We start from the raw sequence: 17,094 nt of genomic DNA on the forward strand, positions 1-17,094 counted from the left end.
GTCAGTATTTCCAAGAAAAGCTGCTCGCTCTGCTGCTTTTTATTGTTATAGGCCTACAGCGTGTTTCACGCATACTAGTTTAATTATATTTTCCACCCTGCACTTTTAGGCCTAAGTTATTATCTATTCATGAGTTCTACGAAATACTTTCCATTTGGATTTGGTCATTGTTATCTACGTTTTGGTACTTAGGTACATTATATTTAATGTATATGACATCAGAGCACGTTGCACCTCCCCACGAAAAAAAAGGCTTATGTCTTTAAGACAAAAGGAAGACAATTAAAGACAAACAGAAATCACCCGAATCAGTCTATGGAAAAGGTATCAGGTAAATTAAATAAGTCAAATACAAATATTAAAAATGTGAATTATATTAATGATTGTAATAGATGTGGTAAATCACATAAGGTAAGGGAATGCCTTGCATATAAAAAAAGTTGTAGTAATTGTGGTTTATTGAATCATTTTAAAAGCAAGTGTAGATCAGGAAAAAGTAAAATAGAAAATCAAGTTGACAATTTAGAAATGGAATTCTCAATAGATGCTTTAGAGCAGTGTTTCTCAACCTTTTTTAAGTTACCGCCCCCTTGAGTGTCAATACATTTTTTAACTGCCCCTACAATGTGAGAATTCTATAATTAAGGGTATTTGGAAAATTTAAAAGAAAAAATTGAAATTATCTAATAACTCATGTTTTTATTTATTTTTTATATTTGACATATTTTTTATTTATAGTACTAGTATGATGGTAATTAATTAAAAAAAATAAATATTGATAAATAAATAAATAAAAATTAAATAATTTAATAATTCAATATTTAATAATTTATAAATTTAATTATTTAAAAAAATATAAAATATAAATACATTTTTTAGTATCTTTAGTTTCTTTAAAAATATATTGCTAGGCTCAATGAGATGGTTGAACTTGGTGGTTTTTAGCAAGTTTTTTTATATTAGGTTCGATGTTTGTTAACTTAAGTCGTAAATCTCCTCTTGTCACGATATCCAGTCGGTTTCTCTTTTTTGTAATTAAATCTGTTACAGTGCTGAACCCTCGCTCGACGAGGTATGAGGAAGGAAAGGCTATTAACATTTTTTTAACAAGAGTCCACAGTCCAGGATAATTATGAATTATGTTAGTTTTAAGCCAAAATTCCGTGAGCCGATCACTATCCTTGAAACTGGATTTCAATGTTTCATCAGTTGAAAGTTCGATTAGTTCTTCTTGAATTTGTATCTCTGCTGTCTCAATATTTATAAAAGGATTCATGACCCATTGAGGAACTTCCAATGACAAAATATCCTTAAAACGTTCTGAAAAGTCCATATGTAAAGACTCGAGGTGTTGACAGTAAACTTGTATGTTGTCGAAAGCTATTTCACTGTTTTTGTGCAGATCAGCCAAGACTGGGAATTGGCTGAACTCTTGACGACCAAAATTGGTCTTCCACAAAGTCAATTTTTTTTGGAATGCAGAAATAACCGATTTTGACGTTATTAAATTGAGCTCGTCACCTTGCAGTTGCAAATTAATGGCATTAAACTTTGCAAATAAATCGGTCATATAAGCAACATCGCTTTTAAATAGTAACAACCTGTTTTTGAGCTTTACATCTTTCTCTTCAAGAAACTCAAGCACAGAATCGAAAAGATTCCAAAACCTATTGAGGCAGGCACCTTTGGAGAGCCAGCAAACTTCAGTGTGTAAAAGCAAGCGATTGAATTCTTCGTCGTTTTCCTTACATAGCTTTGTAAATAGTCGATTGTTCAACGAATTACTACGAATTTTATTCATAGCAGATATGACATATTGTAATGACTGATGCAAACGGTCACTGAGGTTTTTTGCAACTAAATTTTGTCTGTGAATGACGCAGTGAATAGCTAAAATACCGGGTATTTCATTTTTTAAAAAAGCTATGAACCCACGATGACGTCCTACCATTGCAGGTGCTCCATCAGTGGCAATAGATATAACGTTTTTAAGAGGAATATTTTTTTCTTTAAAAAAGTCTTTAACTACATTGAAAATAGATTCACCTTTAGTGTCAGTAATCAAGGTCCTTGCAAAAAGCATTTCTTGAACGATTTTTCCTTTGTTTACAAACCGGACGTATGCCAGTAGTAATGCCTCATTATTCGGCAATGTTGATTCGTCGATTTGAAGTGAAAATTCGGTGGATACTAGAAGTTCACATAATGAAATTTCAACGTCTTCCGCCATTTCGTCGATTCGCCGTCGCACAGTATCGTTGCTTAATGGGACATTTTTTATTACACTGTGTGAGTCTGAATGGTGTAAAACCGTTTGTAAAATTTCTTTGACAGCTGGAAGTATTAACTCTTCGCCTATGGTATGGGCTTTTCCCGATTTTGCTATCAATTTCGATATATTATAAGAAGCAATCAAACCATCATCGCATTGTTTTGATGAGCCTGCGAATAAGCCTGAGACCGATGGTGCCTTCAGAAACTTGTCCCTAATATTTGTGAAAAACGACAAATCTTTATTTTGTTTGTCAGGATGAACTTTTTGCAAATGTTCCTGCAAGCGAGATAGTTTCATTGCCTCATTGGAGAACACTTTGTTACAAATTAAACACATTGGGAGCTGTATGTTGGATGGCGATGGAATAAATCCAAACTTTAAATACGTCGTATTATATTGACGGCATTTTCTTTTTGCATCAGACATTTTTGGAAATACAATTTTACACACGTTACTAACCGACTGAATATAACGAAAACTAATACAACATACGCGGGTCAAAGCAAATGGTTTACTAAAAGGTTGGTTAATATAGGTACCTATATAAAGTATAATGTCAACGCACAATCGCTAAAATAATTAAGATAATAAATTTGTCAACAATCAAAGATAAGTTATTGTACATTGCGTAGATTGAGTAGTGACTGATAATTATTGTATGGATTATCAAGTATGAATTATTTTTAGGTCACACCGACACCATCTACATCGTTTTTGCGTGAACCCCGTTTGCCGCCCCTCTACCACCCAAAATTAGTTCACCGCCCCCCTACCACCCAAAACTAGTTCATTGCCCCTCGGTGACACTTTACCGCCCACTGGGGGGCGATATTGCCCCCGTTGAGAACCACTGATATATATCATCAATTCTTCTTTCGATTGTATTGCGATTAGGATGTTTATATAATGGACATATTGTCTTGATCATATTCTTGAACCCTTCATTTCCACTGTTTTAAATGGAACATTATCTTTACAAATATAATATATTCTGCTATTTGTAACTTTTTCTGATTTTGAACCACCTAAAGAAAAACAATTAACTTAATATTTAAAAAAAAAAAAAGTCGGCAAGTGGGTACCGCTCTGCTGTACATTAGGGGATAGGGTGGACCTCGGACTAGAGTAGGTTAAATTTGAATGCAATGATAGGTATCATTGTATACGAAAAACTATTCTGAACAGAGATGATTTGTCAGTCTAAATATTTAACGTTAGATATAAATAAAAACAATTTTATGAATTTTGAACTACAAAATAATTTGCAAATATTCATGATTTTGACGAGTTTTTGTCAAAATTTGAACTTCAAATACTAATAAAAAAAATTGTGTCTATGTATTCTTATAACTTATGAGGAACTTTGTATTAATTTTTCAAATATTTTGACTCCGCCAAAAAAATGTTATCGACACTTCAAAAAAAAAATTCTTAAGAAAATTGAAAATTTCATTTGTCTATAAATATCTCAAAAAAAGTCAAAATATTATGAAAATCAAATCACGTTAAGAAAATGACAATCTAAATAACTGGTAAAATTTTTAATTATTAACGACTTATAATATTTGAATTATAACAAATATCAAAAATCGTTTGAGGCTAAACCGTTATTTAACGCGGTTTTGTAAAAATTTAAATTTCAAACACTCATAAAAATTTTTTGCCTGAATCCGGCAGTTTTTTTACAGATATTTGAAGAAAAATTTATGGAGAATCTTGTACCAAATTTTCAAAACTTAGTTATAAAAGAAAAAATGTTTAAGATTTTCCAACCACAAAATTAGTTGCAAATTTTCGCAATTTTGACATATTTCGTATAAATTCGAACTTTAAGCACTTATAAAAAAAAATTGTGACTAACAATTTCGGATTTTTTTATCACTTCAAGAACAACTTATAAGAAACCTTGTATTAAATTTTCAAGATTTTCTGGTCATCCAAAAATTTTTTATCGTTATTTAAAAAAAAAAATACTTAGAAAAATTGAAAATTTCAATTGTCTATAAATAGTTCAAAAAAAGTCAAAATTCTTTGAAAATATAACTGTGTATGAAAAACGCTAATATAAACATTTGGTGAAAATTTCAAGTACTTAAATTGATTATTTTTTGAGTTATAGCAAAATAAAAAATTCGATTTTGACGAAAACTGGTTTTGCGTAAAAAATCCCGTTTTTCCCTCGTTTTTTTAGGGTTTTTCCCGATTCATTTAAAAAATATTGAAAATTTTTAACTTTTGTTCCCCCAAAGTACCAACTAGATTCAATTTCCTTTTCAAAGAGGGACTGAAGTCAAAAATCGAAGCATTTTTACTGCTCCAAATGTTGTCGACAGACACAAAAAAAAAACACACATCATTGTAAAATCAATACATTCATCACTCCGTTCAGAATCTAAAAATAGTAATACATAAGATAAACTGTTTAAGCTTTTTTTTACTAATCAATATTCAATACTAAAATAAAAATATTTTTCACTTACTTTCTATAGACGTCATTTGCGTAAAAATTTCAGGTACAGTTGGTTGAGTTTTTGAACGTTAGCTACAGTTAGATTCCTTTAAATAAATATTAGTATAAATGCTATTTTTAATAATTTATTAGGTATTTTATGTTTTTACTTTTTTCATCAATTACAGTGTCAATATCTTGAGGATCATTCTCGTTATCCTCGTTATCTGTGCTTGCTCTTTTGTTGACTTTCAAAATTTTCTGTGAAATTATTTTTCCTGGTACTTCTTTGTCTTTCGCATGTGTAGCCAAGTGCGTTTTTAAGTTACCAATACCTCCATTCGGTGTTTTGTATGGTTTATTTCATTTTTTGCATATATAATTATATTGGTCAATTTTATTAAAATAAACCAACAACTCCTGTTTAGTTAAATTCACTGACATTATTATAGAAACTTAAAAGCGCAAAAAATATAAAATATAAATACTAATTGACAAGGTTAGTCAAATGTTAGTCAATGTCAGTCAAAAAGTCCTCTGTCTATCAATCATTTTTATAATCTAAAATCTAAAAATAATTTGAAAACAGATTGCCGCCATAATACAATATTTCACGACGCTGGTTTTTTCCAAGAAATTATCTTAAATTTATATATCTTATATCTTATCGTGTATATTATCCAGGTCAAGGTGTATTGATACACCCACAGAACAATAGATACACCTGAACCAGGTAATTTTTTCCCAATTTTAAGTCCCGATATAATCTGTTTTTAGATTGTGAACGAAGTGATGAATGTATTGATTTTCAATGATGTGTGTTTTTTTTTTTTTTGTGTGTCTGTGTACAGCATAATTAGTCGAAATAATGCTCCAATTTCAAACTATGGAGGTGGTTTCCGATGTAAAAGTGAATATCCTTGGTGCATTATAAAGGTAAAAAGTTAACATTTTCCAATAGTTTTCAAAACAATCGAGAAAAACAAAAAAAAAAATGACGAAAAAACGGCAATTTTTACGCAAAACCAGTTTTCGACCAAATCGATTTTTTTTTTATGGTTGTAATTCAAAAACTAATCACTGAAAATACTTGAAATTTTCACCAAATGTTTATGTTAGTGGTATCTGTATATAGTTAAATTTTCAAAAAATTTTGACTTTTTTGAGTTATTTATAGACCACTGAACATTTCGATTTTTTGAGAAATTTTTTTTAAAGTGTCGATAAAAAATTTTTGGATGGCCAAAAAGTTTTGAAAATTTAATACAAGGTTCCTTATGAGTTGTTTTTATTGTAGCTAAAAAAAAATAAAAATCGTTAGTTACAATTTTTTTTATAAGTTTTATAAGTTCAAATTTTTACGAAATCTGTCGAAAACGCGAAAATTTGCAAGTAATTTTGAAGTTGAAAAATCATAAAATTTTTTGTGTTCATAACTAAGGATTAAAATTATAACACTAAGTTTTCCATAAGTTTTTCTTCAAGTAGCTATAGAGAAAATTCATAACATCATTATAGGAAAAATTTTTTGTGCGTTTGAATTTTAAATTTTTACGAAATAGCGTAATGACAACGATTTATCCCAAACGATTTTAAATATTTGTTATTATTCAAAAAGTATAAGTCGTAGATACTTGAAAATTTTACCAGTTATTTAGATTGGCATTTTCTTAACATGATTTAATTTTCAAAATATTTTGAGTTTTTTGAGCTATTTATAGACAACTGAAATTTTCAATTTTTCTGAAAAATTTTTTTTGAATTGTCGATAAATTTTTTTTGGCCCTATCAAAATACTTGAAAATTTTATACAAAGTTCCTCATATATTATTCTTATAGTGATTAAAAAATTATAAGAATACATAGGCACAATTTTTTTTAATTAGCATTTGAAGTTCAAATTTTGACGAACATTCGTCAAAATTATGAATATTTGCAAATTATTTTGTAGGTATAATTCATAAAAATGTTTGTATTGGTAGCTTAGAGTTGAACATTTAATACAAGATTTTTCATAAGTTTAGCTTACAATAATTATAAAAGAACTTAAATTTCGGTGTATTTAGGCCATTAAAACATAAACCACCTTTTTCATCATCCACTGGAAATTATATCCTAGGCTGACAAATCATCTTCGATCAGAATCGTTTTTAGTATACAATGATACCTATCATTGCATTCAAATTTAACCTACTCTAGTCCGAGGTCAACCCCATCCCCTAATGTACTGCAGAACGGTACCCACTTGCCCGCTTTTTTTTTATTAGAAATCAAAATAAATGGTTACAAATTAAACAAATTTCAAATAGGTACAGTTTTGATTACCTACCTCCTGTAAGCTAATAGCTGGAGTTGGAGGTAGGGAGTTATTACATTTACCAATAAAATAAAATAAATAATAAAATAATTAGGTAATTTCTTATAATATTACATACATTGACTTATGAATATAAACACTTTAAATATATAATAATAATAATAATAGAGAAGAGAAGACAAGTGATGTTAAGTTTTAACATAAATAAATTAGTAATACATTTAGTTGATACTCATTAAGGCAATCAAAATATACTGTTATATATATAAATAACATACAATTTAGCAATAATTTACAATAAAGATAAAATTAATACACATTTTTATTCAATTCTAAAAATATATATTTATATAATAATCCTTTAATATTGATTCTTTTACTTATAATAATATTTCTTTTAAAATCCAGAGGCATAGAATTGTAATAAGTCGGGCCTAGATAATCTACAAATGTTTGACCAAAAAATGTATAGGTATATTTAACTGGATAATCATATTTTCTAATTTCTCTTATATGGCTATTATCACTATGGAACTGATCAATATCAAGTTGTTTTATAATGAACATAATTGCTATTTTTTTATATAATTGTCTTACTAGCAAGATCCCTAATTCCTTATAATTTTCAATGTTGATCCTCTTAGTGAAAGCTTATTTAGGCAAATTCTAACAATGTTATTTTAATTTATTATTAAGTGATTTATAATATTATCTCTAAGGCCACCCCATACTAATAAACCGTACTGGAAATTGGATTGATATAGAGCAAAATAAACTAATCTCATTGTTTGCTTTGAAACTATTTTTTTTAGTTTGAACATGTTATAGGTTATGAAACGTAGTTTCCCTAATAGATTGTTAACATGTAAGTTCCATTTCAAGTGATTATCAAAAATTAATCCTAAATATCTTATTTTTATAACTTTATTAATTTGTTTACAGTTAATTGAGTTACAGTTTTTGTTATTCGAACATTCGTGTATTGAAATGGAGCTCATAGTAGAATCGGATTTGTTAATAGAAAACGGTATAAACACTGTTTTTTCTATGTTTAAGGATAAATTTCTTTCTTTCAATGTTTTTAATATTTTACGAAAGCCAGTTACAGATTTTTCATAAGCACTTTCCCATGTATTATCTGAGAAAAGCAGACAGGTATCATCCGCATATGTTACTATCGAACCCTCAATGTTAAGATCACAAATTTCATTTGTATATAAAATGAATAAGATAGGGCCCAAAACACTACCCTGAGGTACTCCATATTTAATTTCATACATGTTACCATTAATTCCATTAATTTTAACTGTTTGTTTTCTATTAGTTAAATAGCTTTTGAACCAGGTTAGACTACACTTATTTATTCCAAAGCTTGGCAATATATTTAATGAAATATCAACCGTATCAAATGCCTTAGCTATATCTAAAAAGATTGCCAATGATTTTTTACTATTATTTAATGCGCTGTACAAAAACTGGGTAACTTTATAAAGGGCATTATCAGTACTCAACCCTGGCCTAAAGCCAAATTGGTTTTTTGATAAAAGTTGATTTTTTTCTAAGAAAGATATTAGTCTTGCTTTAATAATTTTTTCAACAATTTTAGAATAATTACTTAACATGGATATTGGCCTGTAGTTGTTCATATTTGTTTTATCCCCACTCTTAAATATAGGTTCAATATCCGCTATTTTTAGTTTATCCGGGAAAATACATCGCTTTAGACTTAAATTATATATGAAAGCAAGGGGATCCACTATGTATTTGCTTATTTGTTTTAGGGTTTTCACGGTCACTCCATCCAAACCCGCTGCCGTATCATCTTTAAGACTATTACAGCATAACTAGTACAGCATGTGACTTCAATATATCATTTCCAAATGATGATTGATAGTAATCATCATTTGTAAAATGTTTGCTACACAGCCTAGTATATTGAGTTATGATAATAGGAACATCTTTTTTTATTTGAGCAACCCATTTTTCCCTCAGATTTATATCTTTAGGAAATCTGTAAAAATTAAAAAAAAATATTTGTAAAATGCATGAAATGATGATCCAAAGTATATAATATAAAAGGTGATTTTTTTACCATGAACCACTCATTTTTTGAAAATATTTTTTAAGTTTCAAGTTTTTTGAAAAAACCGTTTTTATTAAAAAAATTATATTTTTTAATGTTTTTTATCATTATTATTTTTTTTAAGTTTTTTAGAAAAAAAATAAGTTTTTGATAAAAGAATCATCATGTATTATGAATAAAAAAATATTTACCCGTGAAGTTTAACATTGTCTGTCTTAGCAGAACCACAACTATAAGATTTTTAAACCATTATACCAGTGATCAAAATAAAAAGTCTTAATAGGCAACTAAAAAACTCGCTGTTCACATAAAAAACAGACGTTCATCAACAATTTGTAATTGTTTATTATTTGTTATGGTAAAAAAATGATAATATCACTATCACCATTACTTTGTCATGGAGTAAATATAATATAATAGTTTTTTTTTCCATGAGAAAACCTCTTTAGAGTCTTTCTCACTCACGCATATGTTGGCTTCTATAATTTCTACATGGAATATGTGTTGTTCGCGGTCTATTCTATTATAGGATAGGAAGATAGAGACTGACGAGAATTACGGTGGCCGTGTTAAACTGCGCGCAACGGCGGACCGGTACATAACACAATATTATATTATTTACTCGTAGGGATGCCCAAATAATATTGATATATCTATATATCGATATTTTAGAGTGAAATATCGATATTTATAATTCGATATATCAATTCTGTCGATATATCAACAACTACTGTAATTATGAATGCTAAAAATAAGCGACTAAAAGATTGGATGACTAAGAGTTTATTAATTTCGACCCAACAATTTGGCACAACCAATAAAAATATAATATTATAAAGATAACTAATAAACTATATTGTATAATAATTCAACGGTAAATAATAATTCAAATAATAATAAAAACTCACAATTTCTGGAGCACTGCTGGCCAGCCGCTACCTATAAATAATATTGCACAAAACCCTAAAATACATATAATAAAAGATTTGGCGATTAGCGCCTATACAATATATAAATATAATATATGGCGATTAGCGCCAGTAAATAATATAATAAAAAATGTGGCGATTTGCGCCTATAAGGCTATAACATATCACAATACAGTGTCGATTCGCGCCTTGCAATAATATAATATAATAATATGGTGGCGAAAGGCGATTCGAGCCCACGACAGTATACAAATTAAGTGGCGATTCGTGCCGACAACAATATAATATATAATTATCTAAATTAAGTGGCGATTCGCACCCACGACGATTGTATGGTCCGCGTTAACAGAAACGATCGTACGGTACGATAGAGGATAGCGTAGACATATAATAGAATAGACCGCGAATAGAAAGAGAACTACAAAGCCATGATATGTGTGAGAGAGAAAGAACCATAAGAGGTTTTCTCATGGAGGAGTTAATGGATTCGTTGCCGAATGTGCCTCTGTGAATTTATTAAAGTCGATGTATTTTAATTTCGAAAAAATTTTCGAAAGGGAAAAAAAGATTTTTCGACTAAAGAATTCTTATTTGAAAGAATCCTACCGACTGCGCCAAATTTGTAACGTGCCATGTACAAACAACAGAATGATGTAGTATTGAATGGTTTAATTTAAAAAAAATGAAAACTGTTGAATATTATTCTAAGTGTTTTTTTTTATTGAAAAATATTCTATGTTCAAATAATTAAATTAATTAAACTCTAAAAAATACTCTAAGTCCAAATAACAATCTAAGTCACACTAAAATGTGCCTTATTTGGACCCCCTTATATATCGTCTAGAGACCCCCGCGGTACCGGCAGATTCCTGCTGGTCTGTGCACACTGCACGTGCATCCGCTCTTCCCACGCATTTGCGTCAATCATATATCGATGATTTCCTGTGAAATCGCAAGCGCGCATGCAATGATGTCGTGTGTGACCATGAACGATCCCGCTATACAGTGTGTGATAATATATTATATCAGTGACGTGCGGTGATATTTTATGTTGGGTAAGCGCTAAAATAAATTTCAAGTTAAAACAAAAAAAGGTATTTTATTGATAAAAAATAAAAATTACAATCTAAATTTATTTATAGATAAAATCCATTCGTCTTTCTTGTTTTAAAAATTCGTTAATAACTTTATCATAAAATTTTGGATGATTTTTTTCTTTGTGCAGGAGTTCCTTTTCGATTGAGATTAATGATAATGAACTAAGTCTTTCTTGCCCTTGTGTAGATCTTTGATACGATTTGATTCGTTTTAATGCCGAAAAAGAACGTTCAACTGAAGCTGTTGTACTGGGAATAGTTAAAATTAGTTGACCGAGTTTAAATACTTCTTGGAACGCCGATGTTAAATCATTCGTCTTAATTTTTTGACTAAATCATATGGATTAGTATTTAAAAATTCTTCAGATTTGTATAATACAATTAATTCATTTCGTAATCTAATAAAATCAAATATTTCTCCAAAATTTGATTCTTGCAAGTTTTCTAGAGCAGAATTTGGAAATTCATTCGTGTAGTTTGAATATTTACTTGGGTCAATTAATGATAAAAATTCAAATTTATTTAAAGAACCAAATCGCGCTTGCAAATTTGTCAATATGTTATCAAATATTTCATTAAAAAGTACTTTGTAAAATGTTTTCGGGTCACGAATTTTACGCTGTAGTTCAAAATCGCCTTTATCTGATAAAACTGTTTCCCATAATATTTCAAATAGATTTAACCTATAATTTTGCAGTTGACATTTAGTTTCTTCAATTTTTTTCACACAGTATAAAATATCTAAATGTTTAGTTTATAATACTTCATATAAAATATCAGTCAAACTAAATATTTTACTAAATACTATTAGCAAAAAGTATGTTTGTCGACTATCTAAAAAATGTATGAACCCTTGAGATAATACTATCGCTTCATTATCCCAATCATTTGAATTATCTAATACGTGTTGAAAAAACTCTATGAAATATGAATTGTATTCGTGAACTGTATTTACTAAGCGAGAAGAAAAATTCCATCTAGTCGGCGCATTTTTTGGCATTTTTTTTCTTGTAAAATTAGATAAAGCATGTGTACGTTTAGAAGATTTAGTAAAAAATGATCCCATACCAGTTAGTGTTTGAAAAAAAATCTTACAGTCTTTTATATTTGATGCTGATTGTGAAAGTACAAGATTTAATGAATGGCTAAAACAATGGACAAATAATGCTTTTGGGTAGAGCTCCTTTACTTTAACTTGTAGTCCTCCAACATGACCACTCATAACGGCCGCTCCGTCATAAGTTTGAGCTACTAATTTATGTTGTAATTCATACCTATTAACTATATCAATTACGTGTTTCAATAAACCGTCTGCTGATCTATCAGCACTAACATCAACAAATGAGATAAAACGTTCATGTGCTTCCCCGGTTTCATGATGGACATACCTTAAAGTTGTTGATAATTGAGACAGATTTGTTATGTCTGAAGTTTCATCTAATAATATTGCAACAAAATTAGTATTTTTTATTTCTGATTCAATGTACGTAGATATGATGTTGCTAACTGAACAAATAAGATCATTTTGAATTCTATTGGACGTACCACGGAATATTTTTGATGTTTCTAAATGCACGTTTAAAATAGAATCATAAGATGATAATAAATTTAAACAACCGAGGCAATTTCCCTGATTGAAAGAATTAACTCTTTCATTGTGTCCACGAAATGGTAATTCGTGGATCGCAAGAAAACAAACACAAACAATAAAACGTTTTAAAACGTCTCTATTTTTTTTTACCATTTCATTATGGCGTATTACATCTGAACGTCTTTGTTCATCAAGCTGCAAATCAATTCTAGATTTTCCAAACATTTTTAATTTTAAAACAGAAGAAATATGTGTTTGAGATCGTTCATGTTTTTGAATACCATTTGTTAAATTATTTAAATTAACAAAACCACTATGAGACCAAACATTTTTTTCCCTAGTAAATAAAACACAAGGCCAACAGAAAAGTTTATTTAATTTTGCACTACCAGTCAACCATGGAGTATTTAAATAATTAGAAATATTAAAATGACGAATGTAAACTTTGTTTTTTTCTTTGGAATTTCTGGACATGGTCGACCATTTTTTACAATTGTTAATTTTTCATCAAAATTTTTTAAATGAAATTCATTTTCCAAAAGATGCTCGATTAAGCAATTGTTTGAATTAGTATTCATTGTCTATAAAAACAAATATAAACAAGGCGAATATAATTTGATTCCTCTTAATTATAATAATTTTATTTATTTAAATAATAATTATCTATACCAATTCTATAAAATTTGCAATAGGAATTTAATATACTTATTACTTACATTAAAAATGTTTTTTCAACATCAAATTAACTATGAAGACGTCTTGTGGACACGTTGACGGTTGACGATAAAATAATATATTTATTATTAGTATAGTATAGTAAAAACGCATAATAAGTATATTGATAACAAAAATAATCCAATATGCATCGTAAGAATATTGGAATTCCGTTTTTAAAAATATCGATAAGCGCTCGGCAAAGCGCTTTCAACTATCACGTAAAAACGCGTATATCCCCTCCTACCATAACTATTCATTCCTATAAATAACGATATGGGAAAGGCAATCTAAAATACTAGCGCTTCTGTAGAGAAATTGCCTATACGAAAAAAAAAATTTAATTTCTTTCAAAATCTTATACATTTTTTTTAAATTGAACACAAAAATAAGAATTAATAAATATTTGTAATTTTAATGTAAACAAATTGTCATTTAACATTAGAAATATTAATCTTTTTATTTTTTCCTTTTTGACTGGGCATGCGCCGCTTACCTAGCTTGTCCTGACCGCACGCCACTGTATTATATTATTACGGATGCGGGGCTAGTATTTCCAAGAAAAGCTGCTCGCTCAGCTGCTTTTAATTGTTATAGGCTTACAGCGTTTCACGCTTCCTAGTTAAATTATATTTTTCACCCTGCGCTTTTAGGCCTAAGTTATTATCTATTCATGAGTTCTACGAAATACTTTCCATTTGGATTTGGTCATTGTTATCTACGTTTTGGTACTTAGATACATTATATTTAATAGAGCACGTTACAAAATATATTTAAAAGAATAAATCTCTGTTCATCAGTTAAATTGTTGAAACATTTCAAATTACATTTGCATGGAAGTCCAGTTAACCTTTTTTTTACAATTTTTTTCTTAAATTAACACACTCTTAGCCTTTACGACAGCAAAGCCACGGGCGACGCCGAAGCCGACGAGTCCGTCTCCCTTGCAGAGAACGCGGCACCCGTCCACGTCTCGGCGACCGACCCATCTCGCACGCCGAGTGAAAACCACGACCGGCACTGCGGGCCCTCCTACCGGTGGGCCGGCAGCGTGACACACGGCCGATGACAACTCCCGTTACCGTTTCGCAGTCTACCTGACAACCCGAAGCCAGACCGCCGCGGCCGGCCATAGTCGACGCGCCCGGCGGTCGCCGGGATGATGGACTTTGCGTCACGTCCCGGCTTCCCCCACGATCTCGGCTGGGGACCATTACGGAACGGGCGAGAGCAGCGATTCCGGCGCCGCGCGCCGGCCGATCTCCCGACTCTCATTAACGCGTACCGTATCGCGACGGGTCACTGCCCCGCCGGGCACGCGCTCGTAGTATTCAAAATTCACCACGAACCGCGGTCGATCGCACGCCGGGACCCCAGCGGTCGCGGCCGTGCGATCGCCCTCGGCGTCGTCCCGCCACCCGGCGGACCGGCGCTCGGACGCACGCGTACCGCGCCTGTTGTAAAACCGAGATCCCTGGTTGATCCTGCCAGTAGTCATATGCTTGTCTCAAATATTAAGCCATGCATGTCTCAGTGCAAGCCGCATTAAGGCTCATTAAATCAGTTGTGGTTCCTTAGATCGTACCAAAGTTACTTGGATAACTGTGGTAATTCTAGAGCTAATACACCGAAAAAAAATCCTTGTTCATAATGATAAAAGCATATGTGTGTTTGACAATAATCTTGTTATCATAGGTCCAACAAATTTTTTTATCAATTGTAAAATTTGTAATAACAAAACGAATGTTAAATCAATAGATTAAATTGTCATTACAACAAAAACATGCCGTTAATAAGTTATACAATTTTTGTTGTGGTGATATTACATCTGTCAAAACAATAATGTTATTTTATTATTTAAATGGCATACTTTGCAGGATGTTTAAACCCCCTTAAGTAGTAACTTCATAATCTCCTTCGCCATTTTCTCAATTAGCCACCACTGTCTTACACCACAATATATGGGGGCCATGTACCCCACTTCTTATTTACTCTCACCAGATTTTTTTAGCAATTTTATATTCTGTCAATCCATCTCATCTTTGATCTCCCTCTCTATACCTTAATATTCATTTCCCTAGATACTCTTAATTTCACTGAATCATATCTTCCCATAACATGACTGAACTATCACAACCAATTCTCCCTTATACTAATTTTTTCTACAATTTATACCGGTCTTAACTTCACCAAATCATATTTTTATTATGTATAAATATTAAAAAGTAATAATTGTAAAATATTTTTATTCAAAATACAGGTACCAAATATTAACATCTGATTTGTAAATTATTTATACAGTGTTTTATTGAATATTCATATTATTAAAATATCAAAAGCAAAATAGTAAATTACATCTTGGTTAATTACTTAAATCTAATAAACTTTGTCCCAGCATATGATTACTTTTGTCAAATTCAGTATTTAAACTATAAAAATATTTTTGAATAAAGAGTCAAAACAATATATGCTTCTGGAGGATATTCGAGATTAAAAAGATGAACAATCTTAAAGCAAATATCAATTGCTGATATTATAGAGAATAATTTATATTTTATGCAATCAAAAAAAAACAAAAATTTCTTTTGGTTTTGTAAGACTGCCAATTATAAAAATAAAAAGTTGGACTGGACGTTTTTCATTTTTTAGAATTTTAATAAAATCTTCAATTTCAGACACAGTATTCTTGAACACAATAAAACTGTTTTAAGAATCTTTAATAGAATACTTCACTTGGTTTTTTGTCCATCCGAGTCTCTGGTTACTTTTTTTGATTTGGAAACAAATACAGCATGCATTAAATAAAATATAATTGTATATTTTTCATCTACAAAAAATGAATATATTTTATTAAAATGTATTAAAATTTGTTTTTATATGTACCTATTTGATTACTTTCAAAAATTGTTGAATGAGACTCCTTCAAATTTTCAAAAATTTTACGACAATCTATATCTTTTACATGCTCATCCATCAACAACATAGGTTTTTCTAATTTTTCATCAAACTGAGTAACATGATTTGAACATTTTAGATACAGAATATTAAAGTCAATATCTGAAAAAATAATTAATTATTATATACTGTAAATTGAGGATACTTATATTTACCAATGATCGTAAAAAAGAATATTGAGAGGTTTATAACTTCATAGTGCCCACTGCCCAGTCTTGTAAAGTATTTAAAATACAAATATTTGGAAACTTGTATTTAAATACTTTTTAAAAGTTTTTTTAACCAAATTGAAATACTTTTATATGTTTTAGGTTATGAAAACAAGAAATTTGGGACAAAGTATTCTAGTATGGTATTTATACTATTGTTGTGATAAAAACTTACGAATCTGTATCCAAGTGGTAAGGCATAGCTTTTCGATTTGTTCATGATTTCTGTAGTAGAAGAAGAATTCTGTATACTGTTTATACCAGTGTTTCCCAAAGTGGGCGAGATCGCCCACTTGGGGGCGCTAGACCTATCCAGGGGGGCAATGGAAGTTACAAGCTTAATTGGGGGGCATTTCATTACAAAAAGGGGGCGGTGATAGTTTCATCTGTCGTTATCGTAATAACAGAAACAACGTAGGTACGTGATCTAAATTATCTGAATTATTTTTGTATTTAGTACACTCGCGAATGCCGA

General features: G+C 30.2%; 1 protein-coding gene across 1 annotated transcript; it reads right to left on the reverse strand.

Moving 5' to 3' along the window:
• Window positions 1-913: 913 nt before the first annotated feature.
• LOC126553112 (SCAN domain-containing protein 3-like) lies at window positions 914-2,730 on the reverse strand. Its single transcript, XM_050208295.1, has one exon. The coding sequence runs from the start codon at window positions 2,699-2,701 to the stop codon at window positions 914-916; it is 1,788 nt and encodes a 595-aa protein (XP_050064252.1). The 5' UTR covers window positions 2,702-2,730.
• Between the last annotated feature and the right edge of the window lie 14,364 nt (window positions 2,731-17,094).

This window comes from Aphis gossypii, unplaced genomic scaffold (assembly GCF_020184175.1).
Source record: "Aphis gossypii isolate Hap1 unplaced genomic scaffold, ASM2018417v2 Contig00069, whole genome shotgun sequence".
Lineage (NCBI taxonomy): Eukaryota > Metazoa > Arthropoda > Insecta > Hemiptera > Aphididae > Aphis > Aphis gossypii.